General features: G+C 43.6%; 1 protein-coding gene across 3 annotated transcripts in view; it reads right to left on the minus strand.

Annotated features, from left to right (window-relative positions):
* eipr1 (EARP complex and GARP complex interacting protein 1) overlaps positions 1-21265 on the minus strand; it is a 38889-nt gene that overhangs the window by 14023 nt on the left and 3601 nt on the right. For all 3 annotated transcript variants that reach the window (XM_061233429.1, XM_061233414.1, XM_061233419.1), the window contains exons 3-6: positions 15276-15408; positions 11018-11174; positions 7153-7252; positions 4786-4922 (exon numbers count right to left, since the gene is read on the minus strand). In XM_061233429.1, the coding sequence (XP_061089413.1) occupies positions 4786-4922; positions 7153-7252; positions 11018-11133 (353 nt within the window). In that variant the 5' untranslated portion in view covers positions 11134-11174; positions 15276-15408. The remainder of the gene's footprint in view (positions 1-4785; positions 4923-7152; positions 7253-11017; positions 11175-15275; positions 15409-21265) is intronic.

Genomic DNA, 21265 nt, shown 5'->3' on the forward strand with positions numbered 1-21265 from the left:
TAGCCTTTACGTTTGGAGATATTTTTTCCTCTTCTGAAGTCTTGGTGTCTGTTTACAGGCCACCTGAACCTTGTTCTGCTTATCCAAAATAATTTGCTGAATTTTTGTCATATCTTGCCATTTCTGCAGATAAGTTTGTGATTGTTGGTCAATTCAACATTCAGATATGACGCATTCTGCCCAGGAAACATGCGTCTTGTGTATCAAACTGGCGCACGGAGCTGGAACGGCAGTATGCGAGGGATCTACTCGAGTCATCGCAAGATGCGCTTCTGTCCTTAATGCATATGCATTTAAGGTTGGATCGCGCAAATAAAGGGCGGAGATATTAGAAGTGTGGCTGATTATGTATTCCGTTGAATTTACTAAAAGTTCACGCAATTAACGAGGGTCAAATTGTGCGTGAAATTTCTACGCCTTTAATGAGCAGGTGTAAAGCGAGACACAAGACAGAAACACAGATCTACGCTTCACTAAAATAATCTTTGCGACAAGAATCACACCATTTCACACAATATCCTAGAGCAAAATCATCAAACTGATTATTAATAGTAAACATGAATTAATGATTGCAACCAAGCAATAATTAAGGCTGGGTGTTTGTCACAGAAAATATTTACAAAATAATGTTTTCAATTAATCAATATCTCATGTGAAGCAATCGGAAGTGACTGAAATAACATGCTCAGCCGTAGTGACAGCAACAGAAGTTTAAACAAATCCGTGTTGCCGCTCGTAAAAAATTTGAGTAGACTAAATTCAATGATATGCTGCTTTTAATCGTTTTTGTCCATCATGGAAAGAGCGTGTATGTTTAGATTAGTTATCTTCAAAAGCAGAAAAGAAACATGGAATTAAAGGGACTGCCAAAAAAAGAGAAAATCTCCTGTGACTTTTGGGCCAAACACCCAGCCGTACCAATAATTACGCTTCTGGGACAAATAAAAGATGTACAGGAACCTCCAACATGACGCTGCCATTCTATCCCGGCAATCGTCAAGCTCATTGCAATCGTCAATCTCATTACATTACATTACATTAATGGCATTTGGCAGACGCTCTTATCCAGAGCGACGTACAACAAAGTGTAAAGTGCATACCCATAACCAGGGATAAGTGCGCTGAAAGACCCTAGAGGGAAGTATAATTTCAACTGCTATCTGTACAACAAAGACAAGGACTAGGGCTGATTTTATCATCAGTTTGTTTTTTGTTTTTTAAAATAGTAATACCGCAACACGCAAATGTATGAATAAACTGTTACCTAGCCAAACAAAACTAGGTAACTAGTAACTCCTGCTAACCTAGCAAAAATCTCGCATTTAATTCAAACAACACTTGACGACATGGTTGGAATATGTACACATTTTTTAAATATGCTTTTACCTGGCAGCCACACGTAGTGAATATATTCAAAGCACTAAACACGCGTTTTAACTGCGCTGTTTAAGATCTGCCTCTTTCGCAAAATGCGGTTGGTTGGCTGATTGCGTAATGAGCTGTTGCCTTCGAAATAAGACGTTGATTTCAGGTAGACTGCGACCACACCAACACACTCTCCTTAGGCTGCATTTTGCACAGTGAACTTCATGTACGTAAATCTGGCCTTAGTCTTGCCCCTGTAAAAATAAAAAAAGTCATAGGAAAAACTATACTCCTTGGTACAATGATACCACCCGTGGCCTGAAGCAGTCCACAAGAAGACTGGAGTGGAAATGGCAGTCAACTGAACTAGAAGTATTTCATCTTGCATGGAAAGTCAGCCTCCTTGAGTACAAGCAAGCTCTTACATCTGCTCAATCTGCCCTTTTCTCTAAACCAATAGACCCAATATGTAACCCAAAATGTCTGTTTAGCACTGTAGACAGGTTAACTGAAAAACAATAATCAGAATCTGCAATCCATCCTTCTGATTATAGCAACAAGGACTTTATGATATTTTTCAATCAAAAGACTGAGGCTATTAAAGACCAGATATCCAAATTGTCTCGTTCTCTTGCCAGTACTCCTGCCGCATTAAATAAACAGGCCAAAAACAGGCTCTTGACAGGCTCTTGAAACCTCAACAGTGGCACTAAACTGTTTCACGCCCATTGATATGGGCGAGTTATATAGTTATATCCGCAAAACCACCTACCTGCCTACTTGATCCGATCCCCTCAAAATTGGTTTAATAACTTTTTCCAATTGTAGGCCATAACACACTTAAAATTATTAAGAGACAAACTGATTTTCTGCTAGAATTTCCAGGTACTTTGTTGAATTGACGATGCCATTGATCTTAAAACGTGCCCCTGGACCACTAGTAACAAAACATCTCCAAAACATCAATGACCCACCTCCATATTTGGCAAACTCCAGATGCTGGGTTTTGTTTATTGTGCTCAATAAGAGCCTTCTTCGTGCCACCCTTCCAAAGAGTTTGATGGTATGGAGGTGCCATTTTATGGTTCGTTTTGAGACTTGCTGCCCAACCATACATCTCTTAAACTGTGATCCTCAAGTTCTTTATGGCCACATTCACTGTCTTCCTCACCGTCTGTGGGGACAATGTGCACTTGCATTCTCTTCCTGGCAAGTTTACAAAAAATGTTTTATTATTGCCCAATGCTAAGTGGTTGTTTATGGTTTATGTATTTTTTTGGACCCATTACCAGACTTGTGATGGTCAATGAGCATCTGTCTCTGAATTGAATTGAATTGAATTTTGCATGCATGTAACCTCATTTTTTATAGTGAAACAGGAAGTGATGGAATGGTACAATATGCATAGTTCCTTTAGACTGAAATAAATTAAGCAAAATTGTATTGCCAGTTTCACCTATTTACAATAATTGCCAATAATTCTGACAATAGTTTTCAGAAAAAAATGAGAATAAATGTATTGAAATGAAAGTATATAAGTATATCTTCATTTTTATGAACGGAGTCAATAATTCTGGAACCCACTGTACATATTCATAACGTTCAATAAGAACAATACAAAAAACCTTTTTTTTGTTCTGAAAATTTTAGCTGAGCATTTAGCCGTGGTTTCAATCCTTGTGCTTTTTAATATTTGAGTCTGCCAGGCCTGGGTAAGACGTTGTGACTTCAGAGCCCCACAACCTTTCAGGCCACCACAGGGAATTTTAGAGGGGGCACATGCTTCTAGAAATGTCTGCAGTGTAGTGGACCGTGCCATGATGCAACCCCCAACTTGTCCACCAAACCTCACTCAACTCAATCCAGCATCCTTGCTGTCGGCTGAGGCTCAACGCAGAACACGACCGTGGTCTGAACGTAGTCTGAACGTGGTCTGACCGTGAACAGCATGCATGCCGGTGGGGAAGTTTTCTCAGCCAAAGACACAAACCTGTTTAGGATGCATGCCGTTTTTCTTTTTTTTTCTACTGATGAAACCGGAGTGGTTCTGCCCTCATCACGCTTTGTGACCCCGTGACCCCGCCACCCCCCCAACTAGTTTTCCCAAGACCCTTCTTCACCGAAATCGATAGCAAAGCGATTATCATTCCTTCAGCGTAGTGCACACTCAGGCTGACCTTTCACCACTGCATGCCTTAGAAACGCTTCACTCAGGGTGTTTTTTGCATCTATACATTCTAATGCGTTCATATGTATTTAATCACGCCGCACAACAAACACGCTTGATTTCGTGAGGCGAAATCGTACCGCTTGCATTAGTGACTTATTTATGTACATTTTAATGCACATTTGCTTTTGACTTTTATTTTCTGAATTTAACACATATAAAATATAAAATATTACTTTTACCACTCAGATTCAACAAAACTTATAATTTGCCCAGGGGCGACCAAACTATTGCCACTACACTCAGTGAGCACTTTATTAGGACTAATTTTTTTTTAGTCTTCTGCTGTTGTAGCCTATCCACTTGAAGGTTTGACATGTTTGATGCACTTCTGCATAGCACTGTTGTAATATGTGGTTATTTGCATTACTGTCACCTTCCTGACAGCTTTGCCAGTCTGGCCCTTCTCCTCTGACCTCTCTCAATAACAACGCATTTATGCCCACAGAACTGCTGCTCATTGGATGTTTTTTTTTTCTTTTTCGCACCATTGTATACAAACTCTAGAGACTGTTTTGCAAGAAAATCCCAGGAGATCAGCAATTTCTGAGATACTCAAACCACCCTGTCTACCACCAACAATCATTCCATGGTCAAAGTCACTTAGATCACATTTCTACCCCATTCTGACATTTGATTCTGAGAAACAGCTCTTGACCTGCATGCTTTTATAAATTTAGTCCCCGCCACATGATTGGCTGATTAAATATAGCATTGACAGGCTGGTGTACATTTCTACCTAATAAAATGATCAGTGTATGCCACTGTATACTTTAGAGAATTTGGCACCTTATTTGTGTTGATATGCAAGCACAGGATGGGGATAGTGTGCCAAGACTGCTCAAATTGCCATGAACTGTGAAAGAACACACGCTTGCCAGTTGTAGATTTAACTTCATATTGACTAAATTCCATCTAAAAATGTATACACATAGCTTGCAAAATAAACTATGAAAGGTGATGTATTTGTACCAGAAATAAATACACTTGCAGGGCTCTTTTTTTCCAAGGAGCACATATGCTCCGAAGTGCATGGGAACTGATAATAAACAGGGTAAAACTGCACATCAAATTGGGAGGAAAATGGAGAAAAATCTGAAACCAAAAAAAGGCACGCAGGCCATACATGGAAGGAGAGAGCAGGGCGAAACGTGTGGACTATGGGCAAACTGTTGCCATGAGCACTGTTGTACCTCATACTGCGGAGGTCCCAGCCTCGGATGGCAGTGTCGTTAGCCGTGGCCAGCTGTGTGCAGTTATGGTGAGGGCTCCACTTTCCTGACGTAAACTTCAGCTGCCCCTTCCCCTCCAGAGTGGCCGAGCTGGAGATCTGGGGAGATGATGCGTAGTGGTTAAGGTACATGACTGGGACACTAAAGGTCGGTGGTTCGATCCCCGGTGTAGCCACAATAAGATCCACACAGCCGCTGGGCCCTTGAGCAAGGCCCTTAACCATGCATTGCTCCGGGGGGATTGCCTCCTGCTTAGTCTAGTCAACTGTCCGTCGCTCTGGATAAGAGAGTCTACCAAATGCCATTAATGTAATGATCATATTAATGTTCATATTATTGTTACTGTTAATATTAGTGGTTGTATGAATCAGTCCCTCCAGTTTTTTTGCGATTCTGCGATTGCATAATCTCAAGAAATACTAAAAATAAAATGACTAAAAATAGTAATATTTTGTGCTGGTGTCTGTCTACACACCTACGTGTCTTAGGCGTAAACAGTTCATTATAGTATGTCGACTTAACTGTAGATTAACAGAGGGAAAAATATTTAACAACAAAAGTTACAGGTACAGGTAATAGTAATTTGCATATTTGTGGATTCATCCCAAACAAGATATTTCCTACACCCTATATAGAAAAACAAGCTTAGGACTTTGATGTCCTGTAAACTACACACGTTCCCCGCGAAACATTTGCCATCCCCTCGTCGAGCAGATCGGCATATTAATTGGAAAACTGACAATAGATCATCGATTGTCCAGAAAAGCCAGAAAGGTCATTTGGGGATCAGCACCCCTTTGCAGAATGAAACTGTCTGCGAGAAAGCAAACTTCCATTGACTACCCAGAAGCCTCAAGTCGTTTACCACGGCGATTGAGCAGTTTGGCTAGGAGCCTCCTGGAGAGCTAACAGCAAGATCTGCTTAGAAACACAAATCTGCCCAAACACGTGACGGCAGGGTTGTGTTCAAATGTGACGGTAAACCAGAACCACAAACTTCTGTTCAGACACTTCTGTTTCCGACCAAATATTTGAGGTGAAAAAACAACTTCTCACGCTCTCTCTACCGTAATACTGACTGGTGATTCCTGAACGAGGAAGCACAAGGTGATGTTGTTATGCCGGCTGTCCTGCTTCTCTCTCTTTACTATAGAGCCTGTTGGAGACAGGCCAGGCCCAGAACACAAAGCAAAACTGTATTTTATTGATCGGGCCCTTATTACACATGCTCGGTAGAGTCTTATTACTTGAGGTACAGAGTGATTAGGAAAAACAACAGATATCCAAAATGTATGGGACAGGACAAGCGATTCATCTGAAAACCGTCAAAATAATGATAAGATAATATGTAACAAACATTAAATCATTTGTAAATGATTATGATATTTTAATAACAATAGTAACTAAGAACATGAAAAGGTAGAGAGGTAGACATCAGCTACCACTGTAACAATTTCTGTAGCCTACAGATTTTTACATACACTGTTATACATTTTTATAGATTTTGATTTAAAGGGTATTTTTTCGGGGCCTGTGGTGGGCTGTGTTTTGTCTGACAGGATTTTCCCAAAAAATCCAAGAATCCAAGTAGAGAGGGAGGGGCGAGTGCATGTGTGCGCATGTGTGAGTGTGTACGTGCAAGCGCGTAAGTGTGTATTAGCATTCTCATCAGCGCCAGAGAGGCTCATCCCACCTCCTCTCCTGCTAACCCTTTCAGCCCTCTCTCTCCTCCCAACAACAGCAGCTTCTACTGCAAACACCCATGACCGCGGGGGATAGCATCCGGTCGTTGTATCACAAAAAGCAAATAATAACTCAATTAAACAACATGTGTCTGTGTGTGTGTATACGTGGTCCATTTCAGCAGCCCTAGCGGGGTGCAGGGCCCAAATCTTAGCTTACTTTTCACATACGAGTAGCGCTCTTATCGTCTGGAATCATGGTCGAACATTAAGTGACCAACCTGAACGTGTTCAGCTTTCTGTGTTTCCCAGCTCCTACATAACGTTTCAGCTGAATGAATAGAGATGAAAGAGAGAGGAGACTTTTTGAGCGCTGTTTGGGTGCTGCGGCACACGCCGCGACTGGCATGCTAATGGCCGTGCGCTCGCGGGAAGACTAATGCGTAAAGCTTTAATGGTAATCGCTGGCGCTGCACCTCAGAGGAATGAATCAATCCCCGTTGAGCTGGAAGACCAGCAGCAGATGTAGACCTGGCCATAACGGCGAGCGATATTTCACTTAGGGAGGAGGACTGCTGATAAGCCTGAAAGGCCAGGCGCAAGCGTTATATCTCAGTTATCAAATAATGAGGCGGCGCTCTCTCACCACGGCCTTGCTGGAGCTCTCCTGAAGGTCCCACAGCAGAACGTGATTATCGGCCAGCGAGAGCAGCCTCTTGCCGTCGCCCATGGGCTCCCACAGAACGCTGGAAGACAGAGAGAGGTGGGAAGGTAAAGTCCAGAACGTTCCGGTCAGGATCAGACCCGGGTTCAGTCATTCGCTTACACCCAACAGTCAGGTTATTTCTACCTCTGTGGCTGTCACCTTGCAATTGTGGATACGCACACACACAAACACACACACACAGACACACAGAAACATATACCTACATGCGCAAGGCATTTGCACACACATGCATACACACATGCACACACCACTCCCTCTCTGGAACCTATCCCAGCTTGCAGTGAGTAAGAGGTAGGAATACACCCTGGACAGGTAAGTCAATCCATCTCAGGGCACACACACCACTCACTAACACATTCATACCTGCAAGGAGCCTCTTGCATTTTGTCAATCTTGTCAAACTTATTTTGAAAGAAAAAAGTTATGTGCATCTGACATTGAAGAATACAAGTAGGACGGACTTCCCGAAACAAGCAAACATGTAAATATAACTTTAAGGGCCTACATAATTCAAACATAGTCAGCTGTACTTTTAATTAATACTTCACTTGACTTATTCAGAAGGTTTTCCGTGGTACTTTGCATTCAGATTTGAATAGCAGGATATCAGTGTTTGCACCAGGTTCCTCGCAATGTGGAAAAAATTGCAGGGCTTTACAGGTTTTTAAGAAATAAACACCCTTGTGGCAAGCAACCGGAGTTTATTGCATGTAGTTTCCGTTTGGCTATCGGTTCTGACTGAACAACAACAACAACAATAAACTCTCCAAAACTGGGACCGTCGGAGGGAGGAGTGAGAGAAGGAGACGCAACCACCCTTTCTGAGGTAAACATAAGCAATTTCAAGAAGTTTGGAAGATTGACTGCCTGCAGCACCCCGCAGAGATTATTCCATCATTACTGAGAGTATTGACTGACCTATATAACGCGCTTTTCCTCAGCTCTTGTCTGGGGTTCGCATTGATTCGTCACCATACCCCCACCGTGCGCAAATCGCACCGCAATTACACTGTTTTTCCTCAGTACTAACCACCCGCACCCAGCCCCCAGCCCCCTCGGAAGAATAAACTTTTGCTGCAGCCCTTTATATTCTCCCAACCTTCCCCCTGTCTCTCAGAAGCTCGGCTGTGATTGGAACGGTAGTGCTCTTTAGAGGATGTCGTGGACAAGCTGCCTGGAAATTGGGATGAAATAGGAGTCTCCACGTGTCTCACTGAAAAGCAGACCTTTCGCTGGGTCAGGTTTCTAGTGCTGTAATGATGTGGGGTGGGCTGGGGTGGGATGAGGTGAGGTGGGGTGGAGTGGGGTGAGGTATGGTAGGGTGGCATGGTGAGGCACAGGATCCTCCAAAACACCTGCTCTTTAGAGGATGTCGTGGAGGAGATGCCTGGAAAATGGGGTGAAATAGGAGTCCCCACGTGTCCGTAAACTCACTGAAAAGCAGTCATTTCGACAAGTTTCTTGTGCTGTAATAATGTGGGGTGGGATGAGGTGCAGTGGAGTGAGGTAGGGTAGAGGGGCAGGACCCTCCAACACAACTGGTCACAGTTCCGTCCTCAGAACTAGGGTACAGGCAAGCAGGAAACTCTAGCAAACCGACCCCAGACACAAAGCAGATTCCCTGCATGCCCTCGGTCACATCCTCTGCAGCTCTGGAGGAGACAGAGGTGCTATCTCTTCAGACATTAGTCTCCATTGTTCACCATCAGGACTAAGGCTGGCACGGATAATGTGTTTCTTCCGGATACTACTACTGTCTGACTAATAAAGATCAATATCCGTCATCGGAAAAACGTATCACATACTTTAGCTTAAAGACCCACTCAGTCATTTTGGTTGCTAATAAAATGCTAATAGCTTACAATGAGAAAAACACAATGATATGGTACCATAGAATGTAATTATTTTCCTCATAAAGGAAAGAGAGAGAGAAGATCCCCATGAAAAGCACTTCACCTTCCGCCTCCCGGATTTCATTCTTCTTCTGCGCTCTTGATATCAGTAATTTTGTAGTCCATGTCCAGCTCAGCAGTATGAAACAAACTCATCGCTCACTTGTCAGTTAAGATATCGAAAGGAATAGTTAGCTAAAGTTTTTCCAAATAAACTACTGGTCATTACAGTAGCGTTATGCCAACTGCAACAGTAACAAAGACTCAGAAGGCTAAGCGAAGATGCTAGTGCAAGACGTTATAAACTACACCGATCAAAGTTATTTACCATGTGTGTAATTTTCGTTGATTAGCAACCAAAATTACCTTTAATGTGTACAGTGCTCAAAGGAACATTTCCCCTCCCGACTACGACTATTGGGACTTGGCTTCAGAATATGGAGCTGACTGACTATGACACGGTCGGCTCAGACTAACACAGGACCCTCTCTCTCCCCAACCAGGAAGCATCTGGAAAACCCGAAAAACCACCGCCACCGATTGTTCATGAGCAGAAGGAAGGCGGGGCCCTTCCTGCAGCTTCACCTTGAAGGTCCGGGCAACCTTGGGTTTCGGGGCTCTGAAACACGGCTTCTAGCCTGCCGTGAAACTGAGGCGTACGGGAAATAATAATAAAAAGGAAGAGACGATAAAGGAAGTGCATCCTCTTTCTTTTCTCCTCTCCCCCATCCTTCGGCGAGCGGACGAGGAGGCTCTGGGAAGGGGCTCAGCCGCATCCTGTCAAAGAGTTGCTTCCTGCCGCCTTGCAGGGCTCTGAAGAGCTCTCCAGCTTTCCCCCCAAGTACCAGATGTGCACGTCAAGCACTTCAGTGCAGCGTACGGTACATCCACCATTGTGTTCGACAGAACATGGAGGCTCTATTCAGCGGTATGAGGCGGTGCATCGGGAAGGAGCGTGACTGAAGGACCCGAAATGAACAGTGGAACGTCTTACTCGCTGAAGGACGAGAGACACGTGTGCCTTCCTGTATGCGGCGCGACTGCGCGCCCCCTCCCGTTCTATGATGGGATGGCGAAACGGGTTACAGCGGCGCTTCCGGCCACACCTGGTCTGTCTGTGACGGTGTAAGGCGGTAACGGGCTACGAATTAACACCTGCCCAGAAACACCACCGCCCTTCCCCTCTCAAGGGGGGACAGGGAGTCGCAACCCGAAAAGATGCGAGGCACAAGGGTCTTAAAGAGGCTTCTGTGGTACCTGCCAGAGCTGGGGGGCGGAGTCTGTCACAAGGACCAAATGAAGAGTGGGGGTGTTTGCACATTCCCCAAACCTCTGTGATAAATATCACAATGTATTCATGCATAGCTAATCACAGCCACACCTTTGAACCCCATTCCTCTAATCTAACCTGATTGAAATGTACTTTTTTTATTTTTTTATTCTCCATTATATAATTTTCTATTTTATTTTGTCTAGAAAACTGGCAAATGTGGGGTTCTTCACCGTTTGCCAGCTCTGCAGAGACGTTCTCTCCGAAACCAGGAGATGTAAAGCGGCCTGCGAACAACTGCTTGCAAAGTGACGAAACATTGTGGAGCATTTCTTTATTTCCCCCGTAAACCAATTGGCGGTGCATTATCCCTGTGGTCCAGAAGAGGTTAACGCCTGACTAAGCTCTGCAGTAAGTAGGTCACACAATAGCATCCTATGGAAAAACAAATGCAGGCAAATACATTCCAGCTTCATACAGACACTACTGCAGGTGAAGGAAAAGAGAGGGCGGGAGGGAGAGGGAGGGAGGGATGGAGAAGGGGTGGTGGGGCTGGTGTGGGAAGGGGGTGGGGGGAATGGGGTGGGGGGGCGGCGGTTTGAATCGATAGCAAGGATCGTACCAGGCCATGTTGCCGTGGGCTGTGTTGTCAAGGTGACAGAGGAGCTCCAGAGTCTGTGGGCTGTTTGATGAATCGTCCGGGGATTCATGACTGCCTGATTCCCATTCAGCAGGCATCCTCCACACGGCTGCACAGCCCGTCACCTTACAGTCGGAGGCTGGGAGGCACAGGGTGCAACAGCAGGGTTAGCGCACTGGGTTCATAAGCATTGCGCACAACAGTAAAAACTTGCCCTGCAGTAAAAGCCATAAAATAGCCGCAGTCAACAAGATACTCCAGCGTTCTCCTGCCATTATTCGTTAGCCGTAATTCGCTGGAATTGTGATAATTACGTCCTGCCTCTTGTTGCTTTGATAGTGGACCGGCATCTGGAGCATTAAACAGCAAGGTTAATCTCTGCTATGTTCCAGGACTGCCAATATGCTGCTGTTCAGCTGTGCAACCCCATGCATAAATTTAACCGGCATTAAATATACCATCTCTCTGATCTCAGCGTTTCACTAACGTCAACTGCTAAGGAGCTACAATGTAAGCAGGACCACAAAGAAATATCACGTCTCGAGAAAATATGGGATATGATCACGCAGGTAAATTAAGAAACAATTACAGAAAAACAGCCCCTGTGTCTCATTAAATTTAGGATTTATTGCATTTCAGTAAAAGACTCTTCAATTCTAGACAACGTGTTTTTACCATCTCTCGCGGAATGGCACTCATTTTAGCACCTGCACATTTTAAACAACAGAGATTATTTGGAAGACTCAAGAGCACAGGTAATTTAATTGCCTATATCGTCCAAAGAACTGTATCTTTCACATTATATTTATGAGGAAGATATGCAAGTGGGTGCAAGCATTGTGTGTGTGCGCGTGTGCGTGTGTGTGTGTATGTGTGTATGTGTGTGTGTGTGCATGCATGTGTGTGTGTGTGTGCATGCATGTGTGTGTGCATGCATGTATGTGTGTGTGTGTGTGTGTGTGTGTGTGTGTGTGTTGGGGGGGCTTAACCCTGAAGCAGATTAGGGTAAGTGAGTAAGAGGTGAGTGGAGGTACTGATGATGAATGCACCACTCCCCATGACCGTTTTCAGATTTTCAGAACCGTCTCCACGTCAACTCCAGGTTTGCAAACTGGAGCTGACACAAGCCAGAGTTCCTCCCCGGAGACGGCGGTGAGCACTGCCCCTAGAGGCCAGCTATCGGAGCCTGCCGTCTCAGCTCCCCCAAGCCACAGCACACCCCTCCCCGCTAACAAACACAACAGAGGGAAATACAGATGGTCGGGGACTAAGCTTTCCATTCCCATGGCTGGTCATATGAGAATTACTTTGCCCTTTATTCTTAAAATAATTATGTGTACACTCCCCTCCAACAGTATTGGAACAGCAAGGTTAAATCCATTGTTTTTGCTATACACTGAAGACAATTGAGTTTGAGGTCAAAAGATGTACATGAGATGACAGAACCGAATTTTAGCTTTTATTTCCTGGTATTTCTAAAGATATATATATTTTTTTAGGCCTTTTTCAGCTTTATTGGACAGTATATAGTATAGAGAGATAGGAAGAATGGGAGCAAGAGAGAGGGGAAGACATGCGACAAATGTCGGACGGTCGGATTCGAACCGCCAACGTCGCGGTTCGAACCGCCAACGTGAGCATGCGGTCAGTGCTCTACAGGCTGCGCCACCGAGACACCCCATTTCCTGGTATTTCTATCGAGATTTGTTAAACAACTTAGAACATATCACCTTTTGTATCAGATCACCCATTTATTAGGTGAAGAAAAGTATTGAAACGTGACTGACAGGTGTTTCTTGTTGCCCAGATGTGTCCTGTTACATTGATTGGTTAAACAATAAATGGTTCTAAATGTCGACTCTTGGTTTTAGCCTTGGGTTTTGCCTGTGAAGACTGCATGTGAAGACTGCATTTCTGTGTTAGAAAAGCTAAACCAACATAAAGACCACAGAGCTGTCTTTGGGAGAAAAGCAAGCCATTTTGAAGCTTAGAAAAGAGGGGAAATTGATCATTGCACAAGCATTGGGGATAGCTTGTCGAACAACTTGGAATGTCCTGAAAAATTTAGAAACCACTGGCGTACTGAGCAACATACATCGAACAGGTTGACCAAGGGAAACAACAGCAGTTGATGACAGAAACATTGTGACAACTGTGAAGAAGAACCCCAAAACATCAGTGAGTGACATCACAAACAATCTCCACAGGGCAGGGGTGAAGGTCTCAATCAACCAAAGAGAGCAGCAATACCACAAGATGCAAACCACTCATCAGAATAAGAATCAGAAGGCAAGATTACCATTTGCAAAGAAGTACAGAGATGAGCCACAAAAGTTCCGGAACAAAGTTTTATGGACTGATGAGACCAAGGTTAACCTCAACCAAAGTAATAGAAAGGCCAATTGGGGGATCTGCTCATGATCCAAAACATACAAGCTCATCTGTGAAGCATGGTGGAGGAAGTTTCATGGCTTGCGCTTGCATGGCTGCTTCTGGAGTGGGCTCACAAATGTTTTTGATGATGTAACTTATGATGGTAGCAGCAGGATGAATTCAGAAGTCAAAAAAACATTCTGCCAACATGTCTACCAACTTATGGAGAAATGCTTCCAAACTAATTGGGTGGAACTTCATCATGCAACAAGACAATGACCCAAAACACACTGCCAACACAACAAACTTCATTAGGGAGGAAAAAGTAGAAGGCCAAGTCAATAACCAGACCTTAACTCAATTCAGCATGCCTTCTGAAGAGGAAATTAAAGGGAAAAACCCCCTGAAACAAACAACAATTGAAACAGGCTGCAGTAAAAACCTGGAAAAGCAACACAAAAGAAGAATGATGATGTCAATTGGTCACAGGCTTGAAGCAGTTATTGCAAGCAATGGATATGCTACCAAATATATTGTTATTTACTTTAATTTACTTAAATACTCTCTGTTCCAATATTTTGCTCACCAACATCAGGTGGTCTGATACCAAAGGTGCTATGTTCTAAGTAGTTTAACACATCTAGGTGTAAATACTAGGAAATAAAAGTTGAAATACTGAACTCTTGTCTCGTGTTCATCTTTTTATCTCAACCCAAATGTATTCAGTGTATTAGAAAAACTAAGGAATTGGCCTTACTGTTCCAATACTTTTGGAGGGGACTGTATTGCTCTTAATTTAGTTATAGGTGGGATGAGGCTTTTCTATAGTGATTTGATCAAGTGCGTAATGTATGGAGGGGATAGAGGGGTTCCAACTCTACCCACCCCCATATAACAAAACGGGCAAAGTAAAGTAATGCCCTGGAATTCACAGTACGGGCCTGACATTTGGTCAGAGACGGATCGGTATTGAAGGCGACTGGCAATTCGCAGTTCTGAAAAATACATATGGTATTGTTTTGTACAAAAAAAGAATGAAAACATGCCTGGAATCCACAATTCAGTGATACCTAAGTATTTTGCTCAATTTTTAATGAACGCATTTTGACGCAATTTATCCAAACAAAACTATAAGTGGGTAATTCCTCTGTCAAAAACTGTGAGGCTACTGTCAATGCTGCCACCTTCTGACAGGCTTGACTAGGGAAGTAAGCTGTGGGAGCTCACTCCCCCTATAAACCCCCAACCCCACCCGCCTAAGAATTTGTAGAGCTCATTGGAGTGCACCGGCAAAGGACGCATAGTCAATGGCCCTCTGCGGCACAGAGCATTGTGGGTAATTTTGGGGCACATTCACAGCCTCTCTATATCTCTGGCTTCAGCTGCTTCATTAGATTGAATGTCACGGTAATTACATTCCTTTTTGGAACTTCCTTTTCTTGACTCTGACATATCATTCATCAGACTCAATACAATCAGCCACGGGGAAGAGAATGCATCTCCTTGCTTCTTCTCCCAGCTTTTTCTCCCCAAATTACGCACGGAGGAGACACGGCCATGGCTTGTCACGAAATTAACCAGGCAAACGCCTAAATAAACAAAATTAATGACATTTCACAAATAATTTCTCCACGTTTTCTGAAGTCTTTTTAATTGCCTCTTGGCATCGGTGGGGGCAAATGGGGGGGGAGTGCCAAAAGGCGACATGACACTTATGCTGTATCAGCGAGCATGGGACTGCTGTGCGGCAGGATGGGAGAACATTCTGGAGAGGGTCAAGAACTTGCGAACGGCACTCAGAGAGAACATGAAGGGCATTATCACTCCATACGAAAAGGGAGGTCCGAAGCAATGAAGACGCACTTACTTTTGTTGTAGCACGTCGTCAACACGCATTTATCAGCGGGACTGGTGCCGATGTGCCATATCTCCCCGGCTTGGTGCAGGAGGACATTCTTATTGATGATGTTGTTTTCATCATCAAAGTCGATGATGTGTATCTGTGAGAAGGGGAGGGAGGGGGGAGAAGCAGGGAGAGAGAGAGAGAGAGGATGTGTCAGGGGTGAGAGGATGGAAGTGCCACCCCTTATCTCACGCCAGGTTCAAAGCCGCCTCGGCTTCAGGTGCCGAAACACCAGAGCAAAAAGCGTTTTTTAATATCGACATCACTTTGGATTTCACTTCATACGGTTTTTGTTCGCCATCTTTGCTTTTTTTTCTTCTTTTTTTTCTTAAAAAGCTCTGATTAAACGTGCCTTTTGAACTTGCGTTTAGATTCACGTGGTTAGGCGGATCACAACGCGCTTAAAGAGAGGGGAAAAGTCAAACAAAAAGAAAAATAGATTAAAGCCATCCTTCATTTCCCTCTCATCTTAACTCCAAAATGCAGTTTATTAGTTTCTCAGTAACTGACCCCCCTCCCTCCCCATTCCAGCCTCCCTCTCCCTTACAACAAGGATAGATGGAAGTCTCACTGAGCAGCAGTCCTGCTTTATTTCATGGGGATCCCCCCCCCTTTTTTTTTCTTTCCAATGGAACATTCCAAACATATGTGGTCCCTTTGCCAGGTACCTGCATATGGTCGGACGCTTGCCCTGTCTGGCTGAAGCTGCCTCAGTGGGGCTGAGTTTAGCCCAAGGGCGCTGGGTGGGGGGTGGATGCAGCCTTGGCAGTACACTGAAAGGAAAACTGGCATGGACCATAGAGTCGACAACAGGGGCTATGGCATTCAACAGGAAAATGTTTCCCCCCATCAGCGTATACTGCAAAACGCTGAATTATTCTGTAAAAAGGTTTTTCCTGGTCTGTGGGTGTATTTCTGTCCTCTACATACAGAAAATAAATCCCAAAGTGGCATTTTCACACTAACCAACTGACCCAACCCCAGCTAGAACCTAGAGACAGAAGTGCGGCATGCAGTGCAACTCTATGGGCCATATATTCCAGAATCAACTTCACATGCCACATTGGCGCAGTCACCAGGTGGGATGCGTGGTGTAATGGGCATGGCTACTAAATCTTGCCATTTTCTGAAGTCAACCAAGGGTCGCAACCCAGTAAGCCATGCACCTCGCTACTGAGCTTGACTTTCAGGCTACCTATCTACATAGGCATAAAAATAATAATAACACATCCGGGGGAATTTTTGTAAGCGGCAATCCTCCCCGCAAGGAGCGCCCCCCACCCCTGGTGTGTAACTGCATCAAACTGATGCCTGCATCATGGTCCAATGTCTAACCCTGCACCACCGCGGCATTTATCGGTAGCTTTAATATTGAGCACAACCAGATGATATTAGCCAGGAAGATATGCTAGGAGATAAGTAATGCACTAAATGCAGCTTGCATATACAGTACATGCATACATTTGAAACACTGCAGTTTAGCAAGATACATAAGGCTACTCAGTGATGTTGGTGAAATAATCATTACATGTTTAAAACAAACACTTTTAGGTTTTGCTTAATTATAAATATATACATATACATATTAGAACAAATATTTGTCATTCAGAAAGAAAATAAATGTCTTTGCTATGACAATAGATCAACAGTACAGTTCTAGGACATTCCTGGTGTAATTAAAGTTTGTAATGAAAATGAAAAGATCAAATTGCGTTATGCTATTCAAACAATTAAAAACAGAAAGAAATACAGGAATTAAAATTATTATATGACACATGCTAGCCCAACCACTAACAAGGGCCAGCCGTACACTCCTATTAATACATTTTTAGAACAAAATAAAAAGCTTAAAAGACGGAACGTCAGAAGAAATGCACAGAAAGACGTCAGGCGATCACTCACTCCAGTGCGTTCTGACACCTTTCAGCCTGTCGTACAAATTGTTACACATTCCTTTAATGATTTGTGAAATCCACTCAGCTATGACATGGTCTTCAACATTATCCAGTAAAATAGTGGTGCAAGGATTATGGTAAACAAATACTCATGTAACATACTGAGTTCTCACTATGTCAAAAGGCTTGAGAATATCCAGAGACTTTTTACCACAGTGCAGGTGCAACTGCAAGCTTTAAAGTAACAAGAATATTCTAGTTTTTAGCTTTGTAAAACACCTTTGTTGCTTCAGTAGTATGTTTTGGATCATTGTCTTGCTGTAGGATGAACTGCCTTTCAATGAATTTGGAGGGATTTAGTTGATCATCTTCTTAATGATGTTCCAAACAGTTAGGACTATGTCGCAGACCGTTTTTCTTATTTCTCCACCTCATAATGGCTTCCTTGACTATCACTGGCACAACTCTGATCCTCATATTGACAAATGCCAGTAACAGACTCCAAAAGCCATCAATAGCCTAGATACTGAAAGCTTTCTTATACCTGCACTAGGCAGCAATTGAATAAACCTGACTAATCAAAACAGCGGAGAAACCAACTGTCCAATTACTTTTGGTGCCCTAAAATGGAGGGACTATGTATAAAAAGGGATGTCATTCCTAGATGGATCACCCGATATACCCTCAAATTAAAGACGAGTCTGCACTTTAACTTAATATTCATTGTTTAATTTCAAATCCAATGTGCTGGAGTACAGAGCCACCAAAATAAAATAAATTGCACCACTGTCCAAATACTTACAGACTGCACTGTAGTCACCCATTTCAGGACACCATAATTTTTGGGACATATTAAGGTTATGCAAAATAAAGTAGTCATGCTTACTACTTTGTCACATATCTTCTCTGGTGATGCTCTTCCGATTTAGTCTAATGTATTCCCACATTTGGACGGAAATAATGTGTTGTTATTTATTTGTATTCTATTGTGTTACTAAAAAGTTACTAAAAGCTACTCTGGAAATAAACTCTGGTATGTGGATAAAACAAACTATTGGGGCGATATTGAGTGTTGGATGTTAGATGTGATCTTTTTATGAAGCTTCCTTAACTGTCACACCCATGTTCAAAAAGATACTGATGATTAGAAATGAGAAAAAAGGAACCAATTACAGATCACAGATCAGTTTTACAGAAAGATTTCATCAAAAACGTGAGGGGCGTTACATTAGCGGTTGCAGTCAGCCTCTCGCCTTTACAAGATTACAAACTAGGTCTGTTCACCAAAATATATACCATAGGAGGGGGGGCCGCGGTGGCGCAACAGGCTAAGATGCAGCAGACTTGCGGTTGCAGTTCGCTGCAGTTGCACACTGGGGACTGGGGCTCGATTCTTGGTCCTGCCAAAAGCCAAGTTTGGCTGGCTCACGTGGAGCAGCATAATTGGCTCGCTGCTCCAGGGGGAGGGACTTGGCAGGGTTAGTAGATCGCCGCACAATAAAAAGCACCTTGGGCGTCTCGGAATCACGGTTGCCAACATGTGGCGAGACGGCTTGAAGAAGGCGTGTCGCTCTCGTAGGGCCGCCGAGGGACGGGGTGTGGGCAGTGTATCTAATACTAGCTATAATTGAATTAGACGGGGTACAATTGGCTACCAAATTGGGAGAAAAAAGGGGAAAAAATCTGAAATAAATTATTAAAATAAATAAATAAATAAAAATAAATACCATAGGGGTAAATGTGAAAGAAGTTTAATTGGGAAATAAGCAAGCTATTTTTTTTATTTTTTTATTTTTTATTTCATGCTCAAGTTGACATTAGCGTGTTATTGCCCATAATGCAATAATACAGGAAATCAAGAAGCGGAAAAATACTTCGTTATATTTTTACAAATCTGTTTTATTAGTCAGTTGCGGTGTCACAACATTTACACTAAAAAGGGCTGGACGAGGACTTAAAAATAAGCAAAAAGCTTTATTTAAATGATATGAAAGACATTTAGAATAATTATAATCATGATTCAAAGACAGATTCATGATGCCACACTTATACTCCAAAGGAAGGCACATCTGCCATATTAAGACACAGTCACTGCACTAGCACAGTAGTAATAAATACACAACACTGTCTCTCAGCAGCTCTGTTTTTCATGTTCCCAAGGAAGTGCAACATCACTTACAGGCAACAGCCTGTCAATACCCTACCGAGTATAAAAAAACTTGCCGTTTGTTCAGGGGAACCCTTTCCCATCTGGAAAATAAATAAATAAAACTAAGAAACAAATACAACTACACACTGCTCTTGATGGGATGAGTTAAATTATTTTACCGTTAATGGCTTTTTGACTGGGGGTTGTTCATAATGAAGCCGGGTGGGAGGCCGTTACCTGGTTTGCTTGGTGCTGTGTCATCAGAAACGATCGGAAGACATTCCTCTTTAGAATAACTGTGCACTCAGGGAGGAAGGGTAAAACAAGCGTTTTAATGAGCTGTTTGAGAAATGACACCTTGAATATTAATTGGTTGCACCTGGTCATAACGCTGCCCGCTCTTCACCGCAGGACTAGCTTTACGAGAGGCCGCTGCCGTCCAGAGACTCGTGGACATCCAGAGACTCGGCTGAAAGTCAGGGGAAACCATTAACCTTGGGTTGGGACCACCTCGAGCAAAAATGATTACGCAAAGTTATAATTTTATGGCGGAGAGCAATACAAATAAATTCCAGTGGCTGGACAGGATAATTGGAGCCGAAAAAAGAAGCTTGGTAATAGGACCCCGAGTGAACTGGTTCCATGGGAGAAACCCCTGGATGCCATTCATGCGGCTTTATGTTGGAGATGCAGAATGACTCATCTCTGCAGTGACACTTAGGCCTCCTTCTCTGCCATTTTAATTATCTCAAAAAAAAAAAAAAAAAGAAAGTTTAAAGATGGCAGGGATGCCGGGCGTCATTTTCAGCCCTATTCCTGTCAGGCTTTTTAGCACCGGGGCTGACACTAAGCAGGTCTGCTGAGGACAAACTAGCAGCTCCGTGCAAAGGGCGAGGGGATTAGAGGGGGTCTGTCACGGGCCACGTAGAGAAGCGACAGAATGCCCGCTCCGTGTCCATCATGTGCAGGGTGGGGGACGTGGGGGTAACCGCCTCGGGGGAAGAGGGACGGTGGGCATCGGGGTTGCCAGATCTCGGCTGGCGTCGAGGATGCGATGGCGTATTTCAGCCGATCTGTCGCTCTCTCTCCTTCCCGCGGGGCCCAGATGCCTGGGTCAAACCTGGCTTAACTGGAGGGGTGAAGAGGCCATGGTCACAGGCGTGGGCCAGGAAGTCTCCCGCAACGCAAGACTCTTCCATCACTTTAACCGCAGGGAGCGGCTTTAAATGGGAACCAAGCGGCCAAAACCAGGCTTCTTTTGTGAAGCTCAATTCCTGGTAATGCTGAGAGACGGTGCTCACGAGCAGCACTGTGGTTGACTCCAGTGTAGGTAATTCACAACTGTTTTAAATGTAAGTCAATGGTACAGTTGTGGTGAAAATACAAAGTAAATCATTTTTGTGAGAAAATGTAGTTTCAATCGGTGTTTTTTCTTCATCGAACGCCATCGAATGCCTCCCCGATTTTCGTAGTTATTGTCATGTTATTGTATTAGTAGGACCCGAATCAGGGACAGATTACGTCACTCTCCCTCACACACTTAGTGTAGGAGCCGAAATGGCTTTCCTACTGTGCCAGTCAACTTTGCTTCCTGGGCTTCAAAATGCTTTTCACAAGCCCATGGATAGTCAGTGGGTGACATAACAGGTACCTAGTCAATATTTTTCTGCAGACTATGCACGAGGCACTTGGTCCATATTTTTATGGAGTCTATGCACCAGACACTTGGTCCATGTTTTTCTACAGTCAGTGTAACAGACACTAGGTCCATATTTTTATACAGTCTGTGTAACAGGCACCTGGTCCATATTTTTATACAGTCTGTGTAACAGGCACCTGGTCCATATTTGGAACAGCGGTGAATGCAGGCATGATGCCGACTCACAGGATGCTGGGCCAAAACACAAACG

The sequence above is a fragment of the Conger conger genome, chromosome 1, assembly GCF_963514075.1.
Source record: "Conger conger chromosome 1, fConCon1.1, whole genome shotgun sequence".
Taxonomy (NCBI): domain Eukaryota; kingdom Metazoa; phylum Chordata; class Actinopteri; order Anguilliformes; family Congridae; genus Conger; species Conger conger.